This window comes from Hyla sarda, chromosome 4, assembly GCF_029499605.1.
Source record: "Hyla sarda isolate aHylSar1 chromosome 4, aHylSar1.hap1, whole genome shotgun sequence".
NCBI classification, from domain to species: Eukaryota; Metazoa; Chordata; class Amphibia; order Anura; family Hylidae; genus Hyla; species Hyla sarda.
In genome coordinates this window covers 298,078,811-298,097,494 of record NC_079192.1, presented here as the reverse complement: position 1 = coordinate 298,097,494, position 18,684 = coordinate 298,078,811, and the positions used below count along the sequence as shown (strand labels likewise).

The 18,684-nt window shown below is 45.7% G+C and overlaps 1 protein-coding gene across 1 annotated transcript in view; it reads left to right on the top strand.

Annotated features, from left to right (window-relative positions):
• KDM3B (lysine demethylase 3B) overlaps positions 1–18,684 on the top strand; it is a 62,549-nt gene that overhangs the window by 8,055 nt on the left and 35,810 nt on the right. Inside the window, exons 5-11 of the mRNA XM_056569887.1 lie at positions 2,894–2,898; positions 2,979–3,053; positions 4,110–4,682; positions 12,025–13,210; positions 15,811–16,012; positions 16,104–16,318; positions 17,989–18,141. Coding sequence (XP_056425862.1) covers positions 2,894–2,898; positions 2,979–3,053; positions 4,110–4,682; positions 12,025–13,210; positions 15,811–16,012; positions 16,104–16,318; positions 17,989–18,141 — 2,409 coding nt within the window. The remainder of the gene's footprint in view (positions 1–2,893; positions 2,899–2,978; positions 3,054–4,109; positions 4,683–12,024; positions 13,211–15,810; positions 16,013–16,103; positions 16,319–17,988; positions 18,142–18,684) is intronic.

Sequence of the window (18,684 nt, the reverse complement as noted above, 5' to 3'; positions counted from 1 at the left end):
TACACTTTTTAAACCGCACGTTCAATGGCGTACGCGCCAAAAAATTCAAAATCCAAAATAGTGCATTTTGGATCACTTTTTATACCACAAAAAAGTGATCAAAAAGTCTGATCAGAACAAAAATGGTACCGCTAAAAACTTCAGATCACCTCATAGCGCCCTGAACACAGAAAAATAAAACAGTTATAGTAGTCAGAAGATGACCATTTTAAACGTATACATTTTCCTGCATGTATTCATGATTTTTTTCTGAAGTGATACAAAATCAAACCTATACAAGTAGGGTATCATTTTAACCGTATGGACCTACAGAATAAAGATAAGGTGTCATTTTTGCCGAAAAATGTACTGCGTAAAAACGGAAGCCCCCAAAACTCACAAAATAGTGTTTTTTTCATCAATTTTGTCGCACATTGATTTTTTTCCTGTTTCACCGTCAATGTCATTACAAAGTAGAATTAGTGACGCAAAAAATAAGCCATCATATAGAATTTTAGGTGAAAATTTTAAAGAGTTATGATTTTTTAAAGTTAAGGAGGAAAAAATTTAAAATGAAAAAACAGAAAAAGCCCGGGTCCTTAAAGGGGTAGTCCAGTGGTGAAAAACTTATCCCCTATCCTAAGGATAGGGGATAAGTTTGAGATCGCGGGGGGTCCGACCGCTGGGGCCCCCTGCGATCTCTCTGTACGGGGCCCCGGCTCTCGGCCCAGATAGCGGGTGTCGACCCCCGCACGAAGCGGCGGCCGACACGCCCACTCAATACATCTCTATGGCAGAGCCGGAGATTGCCGAAGGCAGCGCTTTGGCTCTGCCATAGAGTTGTATTGAGGGGGCATGTCGGCCGCCGCCTCGTGCGGAGGTCGACACGCCCCCTTCCCGCGGGCTGTCGGGGCTCCGTACAGGAGATCGCAGGGGGCCCCAGCTGTCGGACCCCCCGCGATCTGCAACTTATCCTATTCTTAGGATAGGGGATAAGTTGCTCACCACTGAGTCACCACTGGATTACTCCTTTAAGGGGTTAAAGGGGTTATCCGGCAGATTTTTTAGAACAATGCTCATTCTACAGTATATAAAAAACAAACTCTACTCACCTCCAGCACTCCTGCGGTGCCTCCAGTGTTGCCTCTGACCGGTGCCTCTCCGGTCTCTGGCTGCAATGCTCTTCTTCCCAGAAATTGTGACGTCGGGGCCCAGTGTGTCATACTGCTGATCAGCCAATCATGGGCCGAGGCAGGACATTGCTACCAGTAATTAGCTGGGTGGCGGTAACCCCTTTAAGAAGAGCATGGATTTTACATATAAATGTCATGTTTATATGTTGGATGGTAACAATGAGTTTGATTGTAGATGATAATACAGCCATGGCCGTAAATGTTGGCACCCCTGAAATTTTTCTAGAAAATGAAATTTCTCACAAAAAAGGATTGCAGTAGGTTTTGCTATACACAAGGCTAAAATTTTTAACCTAAAGTCTGTGTGCATGTTATACGCCGATAAGCCGCTGCAGTTCAATGATTTAAAGTGGGTGCTTTAAATCAATGAACTGCAGCGGCTTTGCAGGTGCAGAGACCACCAGCGCTGCCCGCTTCTCTGCCCCTGCCTGTCCTGGGGTCTAGAGCCCTGCTGCCGGCCCTTCTCTCCCCCTGGCTATCGGCGCCGCTGCCCTTTCTGTCCCCCTGACTATCGGTGCCGGCGCCCCATTGCCAGTGCCGATAGCCAGGGGGACAGAAGCGGCGCCGACTGCCAGGGGGAGAGAAGGGGCAGCGGCACCCATTGCCGGCGCCGATGCCCCGTTGCCTCCCCCCATCCCCGGTTGCATAATTACCTGTTGCCGGGTTCGGGTCCGCGCTGCTTCAGGCCTCCGGCGTGCGTCCCCTGCGTCGTTGCTATGCGCTGCATGACGTCAGTGCGCCGCGCCGCGTCGTGCAGTGCATAGCAACGACGCAGGGGACGCACGCCCGAGGCCTGAAGCAGCGCGGACCCGAACCCGGCAACAGGTAATTATGCAACCGGGGATGGGGGGAGGCAATGGGACCGATAGTCGGGGGGAGAGAACGGGCAGCGGCGCAGATAGCCAGCAGGAGAGAAGCGGCGGCAGCAGGGCTCTAGACCCCAGGAAAGGCAGCGGGATAGAAGCGGGCAGCGACGGCCTCTCTCCCCCTGCCTTTCCTGGGGGTGTATCGGGGTATACACATGCGCGCGCACACACACACACTCATTTTACCATGGATATTTGGGTAAAAAACAATTTTTTGTAAACAATTGTCTTTTTCCCCGGATACCCCTTTTAAAAGATACAACGTTGTGCAATAATGAGCCTTAATACAGCTAAGTCAGTAGATGTGACATGTAGACAACCTCTGCTTGTGTGACAGCTGAGCTTTTCATCCTTTGTTTCCACTCTGCACATAGACAATATGAGGAAGGTAGTTACCAAGGCAGCTTGGCTACCAATTAGAGATGAGCGAACTTACAGTAAATTCGGTGGGCTGGAAAAGATGGATACAGTCCTAGGAAAGAGTCTCCAGCCCACCGGAGCACCTGAAAGCTGAACTAATTCATGCAGGATAAGTTATCAACTGCCGAGCCGAGAAGTTTGTGACGGATCGAATTTACTGTAAGTTCGCTCATCTCTACTACCAATGTCTGGATGTGCACTGTGTGAATATGGAGCAGGAGTTGTCCGCCCTGTCACCATAACTTCATTATTATTATTATTTCTCTCCTATGTCAATGGTGGGACAATGACACTTTCGGCATAGGCTGCTGACACTAAGCACAAAAAGTGCCAGCATCTCCTACTAGGCTTTATCCCTCCTACAGTCGCTAGCTTTGTATACATAGGAGGCAGTTGCTCCTTTTTTATTTTTAGATGATTTTTTTGTACTTTTAGCTTCTGTTAATAATGCATTTTATTATTATTTTGTTTCACATGCCACACAATCTCTTGTTATAACGTTATACCTCTCTGTTCACAGGGTGGCAAGACTGTAATCATTGATCCCAAATTGGTACACGTGGTGCTAGTTGATGAGTCCGTTCTAGAGCCTGAGGTAATATCTTCTATTTGTAAGTCTTAGGGTGCGTTCACACGGACATCTGTCCCCATTTTTTTTTTCGGTTCCGTTCTTGCAGGCTGTAAACGGAGTGAACACGGTTTTAAAAAAATCCCTGGGATTTTTTTTACAATTTGTTTACATCCATTTGTACCCATGTGCACTAAATTTAACATTAAAGGCTCATCCATTTTCCATAGACTTCAATGTCATCCGTTTGCATCAGTTTTTTCAATCTGTATTTTTCAAACTGTGTTTTTTTCAAACTGTGTTTTTTTCAAACTGTTTTTTTTTTTCAAACTGTTTTTTTTTTTCAAACTGTTTTTTTTTCAAACTGTGTTTTTTTTCAAACTGTATTTTTTTTTCAAACTGTATTTTTTTCAATCTGTTTTTACTTCTGAGCATGCTCAGAACAAAAAAAAATGTTTTTTGGTTTATTAACTGAACAATAATGGATAACATCCGTTTGCATCCGGGACGGGTCTAGGCGGCCGTGTGAACGCAGCCTTAGAATAAAAATCAATTCTTATTAAAGGATAGGATATTTTGGAATGATATTGTTGTTCTGCAAAATATCAGTAACCAGATTTATAATAGATACAGAAAACAGTGGGATTGTCAAGTAAATTGGGTGGCTTTGTGCTTTTGCACCTTGTATTTTATGTTGTGATCATAGAGCAGTGTTTCCCAACCAGGGTGCCTCCAGCTATTGCAAAACTACAACTCCAAGCATGCCCAGACAGCCGAAGGCTGTCTGGGCATGCTGGGAATTGTAGTTTTGCAGCAGCTGGAGACACCCTGTTTGGGAAACACTGTCAGTGGGGAGTCAAAGCCTCTCTTTAATCTGATTTTTCTATAAGCTGTAAATGTGTTTTTGTTATTTTGCAGAATAGTTCTAGAATTTCCAAACTGGATCACTTGGCACAATTTTTTTGTCATCATTTGTGCCATATTTCCAGCATTTATAAATGTTCCCCTATGCGTACACAATGGTATACATTACTGTAAGATCTGCAGCGTCTCCTCATTTTCACTTACCTCTAACTGTTATAGGATTCCTTGTTAAAAGCTACAAAATCAACAAAAGCAAAGAAGAAAAAGGAAAATGCAGATGGAAGAGATGGCCGTAGAAGAAAACTAACAGATGCAGAAGGCGATACTTCAGGAAAAAAACTGAAAGCAGAAAAGAAGGAATTGGACAGCAATGGCAGCGATTCTAGTGAACTTAACCGCGGTTCTTGGACTAGTGGCAGCAGTGCTGACGCTGCAGTAGATCCTAGATCCAAACAGATGTTACATTTTGTTCCACAAATCAACCGCAATATTCGCTTTGCAACTTACACCAAAGAAAATGGCCGCACATTAGTGGTCCAAGACCAGCCTGTTGGTGAAGGAACACCTCTAGCTGCTTTCCCACCCTTTTCAGCAATGGCTAGTCAAGGCTCACTGACGCCGGAAACAGTAAGACCAGTGAATAAAAATGCATTACCAGCGGATATCCCTGTTAGCACAACTGAGAGTTTAACACCAAGTGGAGCAACACAAACTACAGTAAGAATCTCCGACACTGGTCTTTCTAATGTAGGGGGAGAAGATGGCAAGAAGCCTAGCTGGACCTCTGGAGAGGTAAATATATACTCTGTGCATAGATTTCCACCCATCCTGGGGATCTGTGAACAATTTATACTGTGTCATTTTTAGATAAAACGCAACTCTGATGTCGGTCCGGTAACAGGATACATGTTTAAATCTGCCTAAAAACTTCACAGCCTGAGACTTACCTCTGCTAAAGCAAGCAGGATACGAATTTGCCAGAAGACCGATAGATTTGATCCCATTCAAGTCTATCGGACTTCCGGCAAATCCGTATACTGCTCGCTTTAGTCTTGGCTACCAAGTTGTCGATATTTAAAGGGGTACTCCGCCCCTAGACATCTTATCCCCTATCCAAAGGATAGGGGATAAGATGTCAGATTAAGGGGGTCCAGCAGCTGGGGACCCCCGTGATCTGGGCTGCAGCACCCACCTGTTGCAGCTTCCGGCAGCACTGGAGACTTCGGCTCCCGACCATGGTGACGTAAGATTGTGACATCACGACTCCGCCCCCATGTGACGTCACGCCCCACCCCTCAATGCAAGTCTATGGGAGGGGGCGTGATAGCAGTCACGCCCCCTCCCATAGACTTGCATTGAGGGGGCGGGGCGTGACATTACTCGGGGGCGGAGTCGTGACGTCACGATCTCCCGTCACCGTGAGGCTTTAGGATGAGAGCCTCCAGCGCTGCCGGAAGCCGCAACAGGTGGGTGCTGCAGCCGAGATCCCGTGGGTCCCCAGCTGCGGGACCCCTGCGATCTGACATCTTATCCCCTATCCTTTCGATAAGGGATAAGATGTCTAGGGCAGAGTACCCCTTTAAACACGTATGCTGCCTCTGAAGGACAAGTTTTCTCTTTTTATGCTACCATTTTTGAGGTTCTGTAATGTATTGTTTATCTTTTATTTTTATTTATTGAACACACACACCCCGACCAAACAAAACTTTTCATATGTCTCCATGAACTTTGAAAAGTTTTTTTTTTTATAATGGAAGCAATCATTTAAAGCAGCACCCATCTAAATGCAGGGTCACCCAAACTAACCTGAATATACAGGTAGATAGTGCTGGTCACCCTGTTTCTAAAACTTCTTAGCTGGGGAAAATTGGTGCAGAAGATATTGATCTCTTTCTTATATGGTAATTTTTTCTTATGTGCAATGGAGATGAAGCTTTTGTATGTGTAATGCTTTCTCCTAGCCACTCGGCCCGCAACTCTGCCTAAGCCTAATCATTTTGAATATGTGGCAGTAGGGATCGACCGATATCGATTTTTTTTTTTTAGGGCCGATGCCGATAATATGTGAACTTTTAGGCCGATAGCCTATAACTTATACCGATATTCCGGTATAAGTTATCAGCTATTCCCCCCCCCCCAGCCCTGCAGAAGCCGCTGAAGATCAATGATTTAAAGCGGGCGCTTTAAATCAATGAACTACAGCGGCTTTTGCTGGGCCAGAGGCCGCCGTCGCCACCCGCTTCTCTCCCCCTGCCTGTCCTGGGGTCCTCCCTAGTCCAACCACCACCGCTGCTGCCTCATTGTCTCCCCCACCCCTGGTTTTATAATAACCTGTTCCCGGGGTCCGCGCTAGCTCCGGCAGCGTCCTGAGCTGTCACTGTGTGCACTGATGGTGACGTTGCGTTGAGGACGTCACTCGTCATAGCGTGTGCAGCGCATTGCAATAGCGCAGAACGTCACAGGAGCCAGTAGTAGCGCGGACCCTGGGAACAGATAATTATAAAACCTGGGATGGGGGAGGCAATGGGGCAGCGGCGGCGGTCTCTGGCTGGGGGGCGGGGCATCATCGACATATCGGCAAGGTAATTGCCGATAACTAAAATGTCAAAAATCTTGAATATCGGCAGATAATATCGGCCAAACTGATAATCGGTCAATCCCTTCGTGGCAGATCTGGAAGAGAGGAAAAGTTGCTGAGTTGCCCATAGCAACCAATCAGATCGCTTCTTTCATTTTTCAGAGGCCTTTTCAAAAATGAAAGCAATGTGATTGGTTGCTATAGGCAACTCAGCAACTTTTCCTCTGGACAGTTTTTGATAAATCTCCCCCATTGTGTCTATCTATATGCCATAGTCAGTATTAACGCTGATCATCAGAGTAGGCTGGTTAATAAAGCAGCTGTATCCTTGAAAATCAGGTGGCTGTTTCGGTAATGAGTGAAATGTAATAGTAGGGTTAGTGAATTGTTCTTTCACTATTGTATTTCATGAGGATCGTGCTGTAGAGGTTTGTTTTCACTTTGACACAAAGTGTACGTCACAATAAGGGCTTGTTCACATGGAAAAAATGAAGCGCTGTAAAATTCTGCCTCAAAATTCATGCCAAATCTGCATCTGAAATGAGTGCAGATGTGTATGTGAAATTTGTGGGTGATGTGGGTTTTAAAGCTCTCATTAATTTAATTGGAAGCACAGAAAGGAGAAAGACACTTGTATGTCTGGCACCGCTAAGGTTGAAGGCAGTAATAGAGTTCACACGGAGTAATTCAAGAGGAGTTTACTGGAGTAATTCCTCTTGAATCCCCGCTCCAAACTAATGCACATTTCCTCTGCCCATTGACTTTAATGTTTTTTCCGCTGTCCTGTTCACACTGCGGAAATTCTGCTAGAGGAATTCCGACGCTGAATTCCGTTCCGCTTGAAGAAAGAACATGTTCATTGTTCAAGCAGAATCCGCTAGCAGAAATCAATAGAAGTCAATGGTAAAAAATATTCAGACAGACATCGTTTTTGCGCGGAAATGGCTGAAAAACCCTTCACTTCTTTCTCGCGCAATTCCGCGCGAAAATTATATTTTTTCCTGCCCTGTAAATTTTTGGGTGGGAATTCCTCTTGATTTGCTCAGTGTGAACGCACCCTTAGGGTGTATTGGATAAAGGCAAGCATTGCCTGCACCTCTAATGACGCTGTAATGTTCCTCACAAGGTGGTGCCTTGATCCATATAAACAAGGGAGCGTATGCAAACAATATGAAGAGACAAGATGGAAACCGCACTCACCAGGAATCTTAGTGAGATGAACAAATTCTGTTTATTCAAAGCGTGCTGTACAGGTTAACGGCAGGTGCACAGGGAGCTGTGGATGGAAACGTGCGGGGGGGGGGGGGGGCGGCAACTGTTTCGCACACGTGGGTGCTTCCTCTGGCTCGCACGCAGTGCGAGCCAGAGGAAGCGCCCACATGCGCGAAACTAGTTGCTGCCTCCTGCCTGTTTCCATCCACAGCTCCATGTTTATATTGATCAAGGCACCACCTTGTGAGGAACTTACAAAACAATCCACAGGATAGGGGATAAGTGTCTGATCGCGTGGGACCTGACCTCCACAATCTCCTGCCCGGTGCCCTGGCTCTCTGAGAGGAGCATGTGGGGTCCTAACAGTCAGACCCCCAGCAATCAGACACTTATCCCCTATCCTGTGGTTGGTAAGTTGTTTTCGCCAGACTACCCCTTTTAACCCCTTAAGGACACAGCTCATTTTTACCTTAAGGACTCAGCCCTTTTTTTGTAATTCTGACCACCGTCACTTTACACATTAATAACTCTAAGGCGCTTTTACCGATTATTCTGATTCTGAGATAGTTTTTTCGTGACATATTCTACTTTATTTTGGTGGTAAATTTTTGTCGTTACTTGCATCCTTTCTTGGTGAAAAATCCCAAAACTTCATGAAAATTTTGCCTTTTTCTAACTTTGAGACTCTCTGCTTGTAAGGAAAATGGATATTCCAAATAAATTATATATTGATTCACAAATATGTCTACTTTATTCATAAAATGGACATATTTTAACTTTTTGAAAAAATTAGAGGGCTTCAAAGTAGGGATCGACCGATTATCGGTATGGCCGATATTATCGGCCGATAATCACGATTTTGGGCATTATCGGTATCGGCAATTATCTTGCCGATAAGCCGATAATGCCCCGCCCCCCGCACTGCCCCCTCAAGCCGCCACACCGCACCTCTGACCCACCGCACCGCGTCGCACCCCCCACCGTGATGCTGGGCGGTATACCAGTATGGATTTTTGCCCATACCGCTATACCGGTCAGGCCCCTCCCCCACCCTCCGAGTGAATAAAAAAATTAAACTTACCCGTAATGGGGGTGGTCCAGGCCATCCTTCCTTCATGTAGTGTCCTGGGGCGTTCCGGGTGGAGGGTGGTCCGGTCCGGGCTGTCCTTCTTCTCGCACGGTCTTCTTCTCCACTCCGGGCAGGCTCCGGCCTAGTACGCTGCATAGACGCCGCTACGCCGTGACGTCAGGTGCGTCGCTGCGCACGGGCGTCACTGCGCAGCGACGTCTATGCAGCGTACTAGGACGGAGCCTGCCCGGAGTGGAGAAGAGGCCCGCCGGAGAAGGACAGCCCGGACCGGTGCACCCTCCACCCAGAACGCCCCCGGACACTACAGGAACGATGGATGGATGGCCCGGAGCACCCTGGCAGGTAGGGGAGAGAAGCAGGTGGTGGCGGCGGCGGCCTATGGCCCCGCAAAAGCCACTGCAGATCATTGATTTAAAGCGCCCGCTTTAAATCAATGATCTGCAGCGGTGTCGCAGGGGGTTAAATAGCCGATAACTTATACCCGAATATCGGGATAAGTTATCGGCTATCGGCCCTAACCTGCACCGATTATCGGTATCTGCCCTAAAAAACCGATATCGGTCGATCCCTACTTCAAAGTATAGCAGCAATTTTCAACATTTTCATGAAAATGGCAAAATCTGAAGGGACAGATGTTACAGAACTACAGCTCCCAGCATGCCTGGGCAGTCTAGGCATGCTGAGAGTTGTAGTTTGGCAACATCTGGAGGGCCACCGTTTGGGCACCACTGTAATAGAGGTCTCCAAACTGTGACCCTCCAGATGTTGCAAAACTTCAACTCCCAGCATGCCTTTGGCTGTCTGGGCATGCTGGGAGTTGCAGTTTGGCAACCACTAGAAGGGCAGCAGTAAATATCGCTTTACTGCCACCTTCCTTCCCCCCCCCCCCCCCACTGTCGCTTCCCTACCTTCTCCGCTGTCTCCACCGATGATCGGCGGTCCCCACAGCATCTTCTGTTCAGGTAACCGCCGCCATCTTCTCCCCCCGTTCTGCCCCACATCCACAGGGCCGGGCAGAGCAGGGGATTTCCATGGCAGCCGCCTGTCCTGCGCTGCCATTGGTCAGAATTAATTCTGACTAATGGCAGGGGATAGGAGGAGATTGCAGCACTGCAATCTCGGTCCTATCCCTCAGGATGATCGGGCGGTCACTGACAGCTCCGATCATCCCTATTTTCCGAGCTATCGGGTCACCAGAGACCCGATCAGCCCGGAATAGCAGAAAATCGCATGTCTGAATTGACATGCAATTTTCTGTGATCGCCTACATGGGGGGGGGGGGGCGGTCACAGGACCCCCCTCGGCGATGTGTCGGGATGCCTGCTGAATGATTTCAACAGGCATCCCGGTTCGGTCCCCAACCGGCTAGCGGCGGGAACCGGAATTCCCACGGGCATATGCATGTGCCCTACGTCCTTAAAGGGGTATTCCAGGCAAAACCTTTTTTTTATATATATCAACTGGCTCCGGAAAGTTAAACAGATTTGTAAATTACTTCTATTAAACATTTTTTAATCCTGCCAATAGTTATTAGCGTCTGAAGTTTTCTGTCTAACTGCTCAATGATGATGTCATGTCCCGGGAGCTGTGCATGATGGGAGAATATCCCCATAGGAACTGCACAGCTTCCGGGACGTGAGTCATCAGAAAGCAGTTAGACAGAAAACAACAACTCAACTTCAGAAGCTAATAACTATTGGAAGGATTAAGATTTTTTAATAGAAGTAATTTACAAATCTGTTTAACTTTCCGGAGCCAGTTGATGTATAAAAAAAAAAAAGTTTTTGCCTGGAACACCCCTTTAACCCCTTAAGGACTCAGGGTTTTTCCGTTTTTGCACTTTCGTTTTTTCCTCCTTACCTTTTAAAAATCATAACCCTTTCAATTTTCCACCTAAAAATCCATATTATGGCTTTTTTTTTGCGTCGCCAATTCTACTTTGCAGTGACATTAGTCATTTTACCCAAAAATGCACGGCGAAACGGAAAAAAAAATCATTGTGCGACAAAATCGAAAAAAAACCGCCATTTTGTAACTTTTGGGGGCTTTCGTTTCTACGCAGTGCATATTTCGGTAAAAATTACACCTTATCATTATTCTGTAGGTCCATACGGTTAAAATGATACCCTACTTATATAGGTTTGATTTTGTCGCACTTCTGGAAAAAATCATAACTACATGCAGGAAAATTTATACGTTTAAAAATGTCATCTTCTGACCCCTATAACTTTTTTATTTTTCCATGTATGGGGTGGTATGAGGACTCATTTTTTGCGCCGTGATCTGAAGTTTTTATCGGTATGATTTTTGTTTTGATCGGACTTTTTGATCACTTTTTATTCATTTTTTAATGATATAAAAAGTGACCAAAATACGCTTTTTTGGACTTTGGAATTTTTTTGCGCGTACGCCATTGACCGTACGGCTTAATTAATGATATATTTTTATAGTTCGGACATTTACGCACGCGGCGATACCACATATGTTTATTTTTTATTTTTTTTACACTGTTTTATTTTTTTTATGGGAAAAGGGGGGTGATTCAAACTTTTATTAGGGAAGGGGTTAAATGACCTTTATTAACACTTTTTTTTTACTTTTTTTTTGCAGTGTTATAGGTCCCATAGGGACCTATAACACTGCACACACTGATCTCTAATGCTGATCACTGGCGTGCATTAACACGCCTGTGATCAGCATTATCGGCGCTTGACTGCTCCTGCCTGGATCTCAGGCACGGAGCAGTCATTCGTCGATCGGACACCGGGGAGGCAGGTAAGAGCCCTCCCGGTGTCCGATCAGCTGTTCGGGACGCCGCGATTTCACCGCGGCGGTCCCGAACAGCCCGACTGAGCAGCCGGGTCACTTTCACTTTCACTTTAGAAGCGGCGGTCAGCTTTGACCGCCGCTTCTAAAGGGTTAATACCGCACATCGCCGCGATCGGCGATGTGTGGTATTAGCCGCGGGTCCCGGCCGTTGATTAGCGCCGGGACCCACGCGATATGATGCGGGATCGCGGCGCGATCCCGCTTCATATCGCGGGAGCCGGCGCAGGACGTAAATATACGTCCTGCGTCGTTAAGGGGTTAAGGACTCGGAATGCAGGGCGTATGCATACGCCCTACGTCCTGAAAAGGTTAAGATGTATTTGCTTTTTTATGATTCCTTTCATTTTGATCTGTCTATTCTACTATATTACCCACATGCATGTTAAACCCCACTTACAGAGAGTCTTCCCTTCAATGTTTTGCAGAGTTTCAGAAAAAGCATGCCTGTGAAAAGTGGTTTTGGCATGTCTGTACATCAGCCAACTTTTGGAGAGGACAGAAATCAATCCAATGGCACAATTCCAGGAAACAAACCTGTTGGTTTCCAGTTTGGTACTAGTAATATTCAGGAAGATACAAAAGAGACAGATCTGTCTAAAAATCTGTTTTTCCAGTGTATGTCACAAAATGTTCCACCCAGTAACTATTTTACTGCCATCTCAGAAAGTACTGTGGAAGAGCCTTCTAGCAAGGACCCAGGAATGTTATGCAAGGAAGGTCTATCTTCCACGCTTTTCAAGCCAAAAGCTCTCAGCCCGCAGGAAACAAAAGTAAAACCGACCTTTTCTGAATCTATGCCAAAACTTACCCCTGCGTTTCCTGGAAAGGTTTTAACTACTCGACCACCAGAGACCCATGAAAACCTTTTTCTGCAGCCCCCTAAGCTTTCCCGAGAGGAACCATCAAATCCATTCTTGGCTTTTTCAGATAAAAAGGACATTTCACCATTTGGCTTTGCGACCCCTTCAGGCCACAGTTCCTTACCTAGAAATATTTCATCGTCTATTTGGCAGGACCAACACAGGGGGGATGAACCAGGCTCTTTGTTGAAAACTAAACCCTTGTTTACAACAGAGTCACTAAAAAGGTTACCCATAACTTCAGGTACATCAATAACCGAAAATCTTCAAAATTCTACATTTTTGGGAAATGGGCGAAATTCTCCAGCGAATAACTTAAGTCAACCAATTGAAATGCCAACGTTGTCGTCGAGCCCTACTGAAGATAAGCCAGCGATTGGATCTGGACAAATGGACAACCCATTGTTAAGAACATTTACTGCTTTATCGAGTAAACTCCAACCAGGTGTCCTCTCCTCCACAGATTTTTCTCATGATGGTAAAGCCGCTTTTGAATCTGTTAACAGGTTCACGCTGGATGAACGAAGTAGGATGTCAAAACAGGACTCTGATTCCAGTACGAACAGTGACCTGAGTGATCTGAGCGATTCAGAAGAGACGCTGGGCTCTAGGGCCGGCTTTAAAGGGATTCCAGAGCACTTTGTTGGGAGACTAGGTCCTAATGGAGAGCACATTGTTGACATGTTATTGGCGAAAGGTAGAGGCAAACCGATCCCAAAGCCAAGACCAAGAACTACTGCTCCAATAAAAGGTAATAAAGGAAGGAAAATTAAAGGGGTTATCCATACTCAGTATATGCCATCAGTATTAGGTTGTCGGGGGTGCGACTCGTGCAATTCCTCCTCTTGCTTCGCTTTATTATTTATAGTGATGGGGCAAGGTACCGCAGCTTTGTCCCATTCAAGAGAATGGGCAACACTGCATTACCTTGCATTGCTGCTGCCAATAGTACAGCGATGCAGGTATGAGCACTAATAAATACACTGGAGCCCCTTCAAACAGCTGATGGGTAGGGGTACTGGGAGTCTTTGCAACTATCCTGCCCATCATACAGTGTTGTGTCTTACTCTTATCCCTCTCAGATAAGGTGTATGCCTGAATAACCCCTTTTAGGGTATGATCACACATGCTTTATTTTTCTGCCTATTTTCTGTAGCCGATTTTGCTACCCATTGATTCAGTGGGTAGGAAAATATGCAGCAAAATCCGGCACGTGTGACCCTACCCTAAACTTTCACTTGGAGGTCTTAGAAACATTATGGACATGATTTTTCATAGTCTTACTGTATTTACTCCACGTGTACCTACTGGTGAGCCCCACCAGATGGGAGTCATATCTATATGGGGGCCTGTGTACCTACTGGGGAGCCCTATCTGATGGGGGTCATATCTATATGGGGCCTCTATACCTACTGGGGAGCCCTACTAGATGGGGTCATATCTATATGGGGGCCTGTGTACCTACTGGGGAGCCCTACTAGATGGGGTCATATCTATATGGGGGCCTGTGTACCTACTGGGGAGCCCTACCAGATGGGAGTCATATCTATATGGGGGCCTGTGTACCTACTGGGGAGCCCTACTAGATGGGGTCATATCTATATGGGGGCCTGTGTACCTACTGGGGAGCCCCACCAGATGGGAGTCATATCTATATGGGGCCTCTATACCTACTGGGGAGCCCTACCAGATGGGGGTCATATCTATATGGGGGCCTGTGTACCTACTGGGGAGCCCCACCTGATGGGAGTCATCTCTATCTGGTGGCATTATATGTTAGGGGCGCATGAGGGGGGCATTATATATGTGAGGGGCGCATGATGGGGGCATTATATATGTGAGGGGCGCATGATCGGGGCATTGTATATGTGAGGGGCGCATGATCGGGGCATTGTATATGTGAGGGGCGCATGATGGGGGGCATTGTATATGTGAGGGGCGCATGATGGGGGGCGTTATATATGTGAGGGGCGCATGATGGGGGCGTTATAAATGCGAGGGGCACATGATGGGGGCATTGTATATGCGAGGGGGGCATGATGGGGGAATTATATATGCGAGGGGGGCATGATGGGGGCATTGTATATGCGAGGGGGGCATGATGGGGGCATTATATATGCGAGGGGGGCATGATGGGGGCATTATATATGTGATGGGGGCATTATATATGTGATGGGGGCATTATAAATGTGAGGGGCGCATGATGGGGGCATTATAAATGTCAGGGGCGCATGATGGGGGCATTGTATATGCGAGGGGCGCGTGATGGGGGCATTGTATATGCGAGGGGCGTATGCGTCACAGCCTCTACCTCCAGTGGCCCCCAGATAATTTGAGTTTGAGACCCCTGGTGTAGAGCTTTGAGTGTTTGAGCAAATCATGTGACACTACATTCAAGTTGTTTTCTTGAAAGACTGTAAATGACAGGTTGCAAAATTTTTGCACAAACCATAGCTCAAAAATGTGACCTTTTGTGTTAAACATACAGGAAAGATATCCAGCAAAGCAACTTCTCTGATGGACTTAGCTTTGAATAGGAGACAGCAGTAGGCTGTAGAAGGGTATGTGCACATCTAGCAGATATGCTGCATATTATCTACACCTGTGTTTTCCAAAAATACAAATCCCAGCATGCCCAGACAGCCTTTGGCGGTTCGGGCATGCTGGGAGTTGTAGTTTTGCAACAGCTGGAGGCACCCTGGTTGCAAAACACTGATTTACACTGAACATCTGCAGCAGATTTAACTCAACAAATGACCTTCTGAAGCATGTAAATGTGGAACAGTTTATTCTTCAGATTCTTTTTTACACAGTGTGTGGATAAGATATTAAAAATCTTTTCCAATTAGTTGTTAACAGTAAATGCTCCTGAACCTGTTAATACCTGAACAGAAACTGAGCAGAATTTTTATAAAGACCCATGGAGATAATCATTTTGTGCTACAAGTAAATAGCAAGTTTACAAAATACATTTAAATGTGTCTATAGCCTTTAAAGGAAACCTGTTAATTGTTTCAAGTTGCCCTTTACAGGGGGTTATCCAGGAATCGAAAAACAGAGCTTTTTTTCTTTCAAAAACAGCTCTCTGTCTGTCTCCAGGTTGTGTGTGGAATTACTACTTGGCTCCATTCACCTCAATGGAACTGAGCTGCAGAACCACACCAAACCTGGAGACACGGGGAGTGGTTTTTGAAAGAAAAAAAAGTTGTTTTTCAATTCCTGGATAACCCCTTTAACTGTCAGAGCAGGAAATATAGGGCTCGGACATTCTATAAAGATGTATGAAAAAATCATCACAGAATTTAATCTATTTTGGGTGATCTCATCGATGATCTCTTCCTCTTATTGCAGTTGGACAGTCGGTTTTGAAAGATGTGAGTAAAGTAAGAAAGCTGAAGCAGTCTGGAGAACCTTTCCTTCAGGATGGCTCCTGTATTAATGTTGCGCCACATTTACATAAATGTCGCGAGTGCAGATTAGAACGATACCGCAAATTTAAAGAGCCAGATCAGGATGACTCTACTGTGGCTTGCAGATTTTTCCACTTCCGCAGGTATGGGTTTATAATGCAATATTCGGATGCAGCAATGTACTGACTCCTTGCCATTTTTGTAAATAATAATGTTCTTTTGGTTGCGTTTTAGGCTGGTTTTCACCAGAAAAGGAATACTTCGTGTGGAAGGTTTTTTGAGTCCCCAGCAGAGTGATTCTGAAGCCATGCGTCTCTGGGTTCCAAATGCGATTCCAGCTGAGGGCATTGACTTGGAGACCTCTAAATATATTCTTGCTAATGTGGGAGATCAGTTCTGCCAGTTAGTAATGTCTGAGAAAGAAGCAATGATGATGGTGGAGCCGCAGCGTAAGTCTGTTATGTGAACAATTATTCTATGCTCATACACATACTAAATATATATATATATATATATATATATATATATATATATATATATATATATATATATAATTAGGGATTGACCAATATCGATTCTTTAGGGCCGAAACCGATAATCTGTGGACTTTAAGGCCGATAACTTATACCGATATTCCGGTATAAGTTATCGGCTATTTCAGCACAACCCGGCGTCGGCGGTCTCTGGCTGGGACGGTGGGGTGCAGTGCGGGGGCTTATCGGCAAGGTAATTGCCGATAACGTCCAAAATCTTGAATATCGGCTGATAATATCGGCCAAACCGATAATCGGTCGATCCCTAATAAAAATAAATAAATAAATATATATATATATATATCAGCTTTGAAATTTCAACGCACTCTTTACCTGTTGCTGTAACCCATTAAACAGACTAGCACCTCTAAAAAATAAAACCCTAAACTAAAGTCCTCAACAAATAGGTTAAAAGCTGCTCTTTCGGAATTTGGGAATCTGTTATTTTTATTTTTCTACTCGCTGCTTAATTGCATTTATTTTCTGTAAGCCTACAATTGAGTTTTAGTAGTCCTCCTATGCATGAGCATGCAGCAATATGGCCCATGGGCAGGTTTGGCTGAGATCAAGTGTAGTATCTGCTCTGTTAGTTGGCGGTGTGTTAGACCACCAAGGCAGAATGGAGAACCACATGGAGTGGAGCAGGTGTACCAGGTTGGCCATATGCCTGACGTGACCTGTTTCCTCTGAATCTGGCCCTAAAGGTCCTTGTGGGATAAGAACCGAGGTGCAAAAGTGCCCTGGGAGTGGTGACCCCTGGGTGCTGTAACTCATTGGGAGCAGTGACCCCACTTGAGTGAAAGCACATAGCACACCCTTTTCTCCCCCTCTATTTCGCACTCACCTTTTGTGTTCCGGCGTTCGAGCAGCAGTGGAATTTTTATAGATTTGGCCGGGTGTCTGGGCTGTTTTTCATGGCGCACATCTGTTTATTTATTTCTGTGTGTTTTCACTGTGCCACTGTGTCTTATTGATTCACCAGTGTGCAGTGCCCTTCTGGGTGTCGCTCCTTTTAATCTAAGGAAGGTGTGGCCATTAGGTTCCTCACCTACCTGCAACACAGGGATGCCAACTTGTATATGGCTCCTTGGTTGACATTTGGGTTAACATTAAGTCGATGCCAGGAGCATATTTTTGGCTCTTTAAGGAACTTTTGCATAATAAGAGTTTAAACCCCAGACCTTGCAGGCACTTTCTGGCATAAGGGCATGGGGTATGGCCATTTGGGGGGCCTCTCTCCTTTTGGAGAAAGGCTTTCGATAGACTGCATCCTCGTGCAAATTTTTTGTGTGTGACACATCAGCACTGTTTCATCCACTTAGATGACTGAGCATGTTTTCCGGCTCTAAAAATGGACAGCTTTACAGCGAAGAAAAGCCAGTGAGTAGGAAGATAAAATATACATATTTGGAATCAGGGTCTTTTATCCTATTTACTAATTACTTTAGTTTTGGAGGTGACATGATGGCACAAGTGCATTGAAACGTGACAATATGGTATAACATAAATCACCATCCATGATTGGATATCTCATGTCCCCTGTTGAAATGTAATTATTATTATTATAATTTTTTTTTTTTACACAGAAAAGGTTGCTTGGAAGCGAGCGGTAAGAGGTGTGAGGGAGATGTGTGATGTTTGCGAGACTACACTCTTCAATATTCACTGGGTTTGTCGCAAGTGTGGCTTTTGTGTCTGCCTCGATTGTTATCGGCTCAGAAAAAGCAGGCAACTCATAGGTAAATATCTATGTACATTTTCAAGTTGGATAGCACATACTCCGTACATACCCCTTCTTTATAATAGTTGTTATATGAGTTAAAGTAGGGAAAAGTCTAGATAGGTTATATTAGGGCTGGGCGGTATACCGGTTCATACCGAATAGCGAAATTTTTGCGCTGCACGATATGAATTTTAACCCACACCGCTACTGCCCCTCCCCCTCGGGAATGAATTATCAGCTCAGCGCTGCGCTGTCCCCACATCGGGGAACTAATCATGTGCGCCCCGCGAGCGCTGTTCTGCCAATTATCAGCCCAGCGCTACTACTCACATAAGTCACTCGCAAGCACTGCCCTCCTGGTCCTCCTGTCTGTTGCGGCCGCCGTCGCTGACACTCTATACCAGTGGTCTTCAACCTCCAGATGTTGCAAAACTACAACTCCCAGCATTTGGCTGTCCGGACATGTTGGGAGTTGTAGTCTTGCAACATCTGGAGGTCCACAGATTGCAAACCACTGCTCTATAATGTATCTCTATGCCCGGGCGGTAAAAGGTAAACA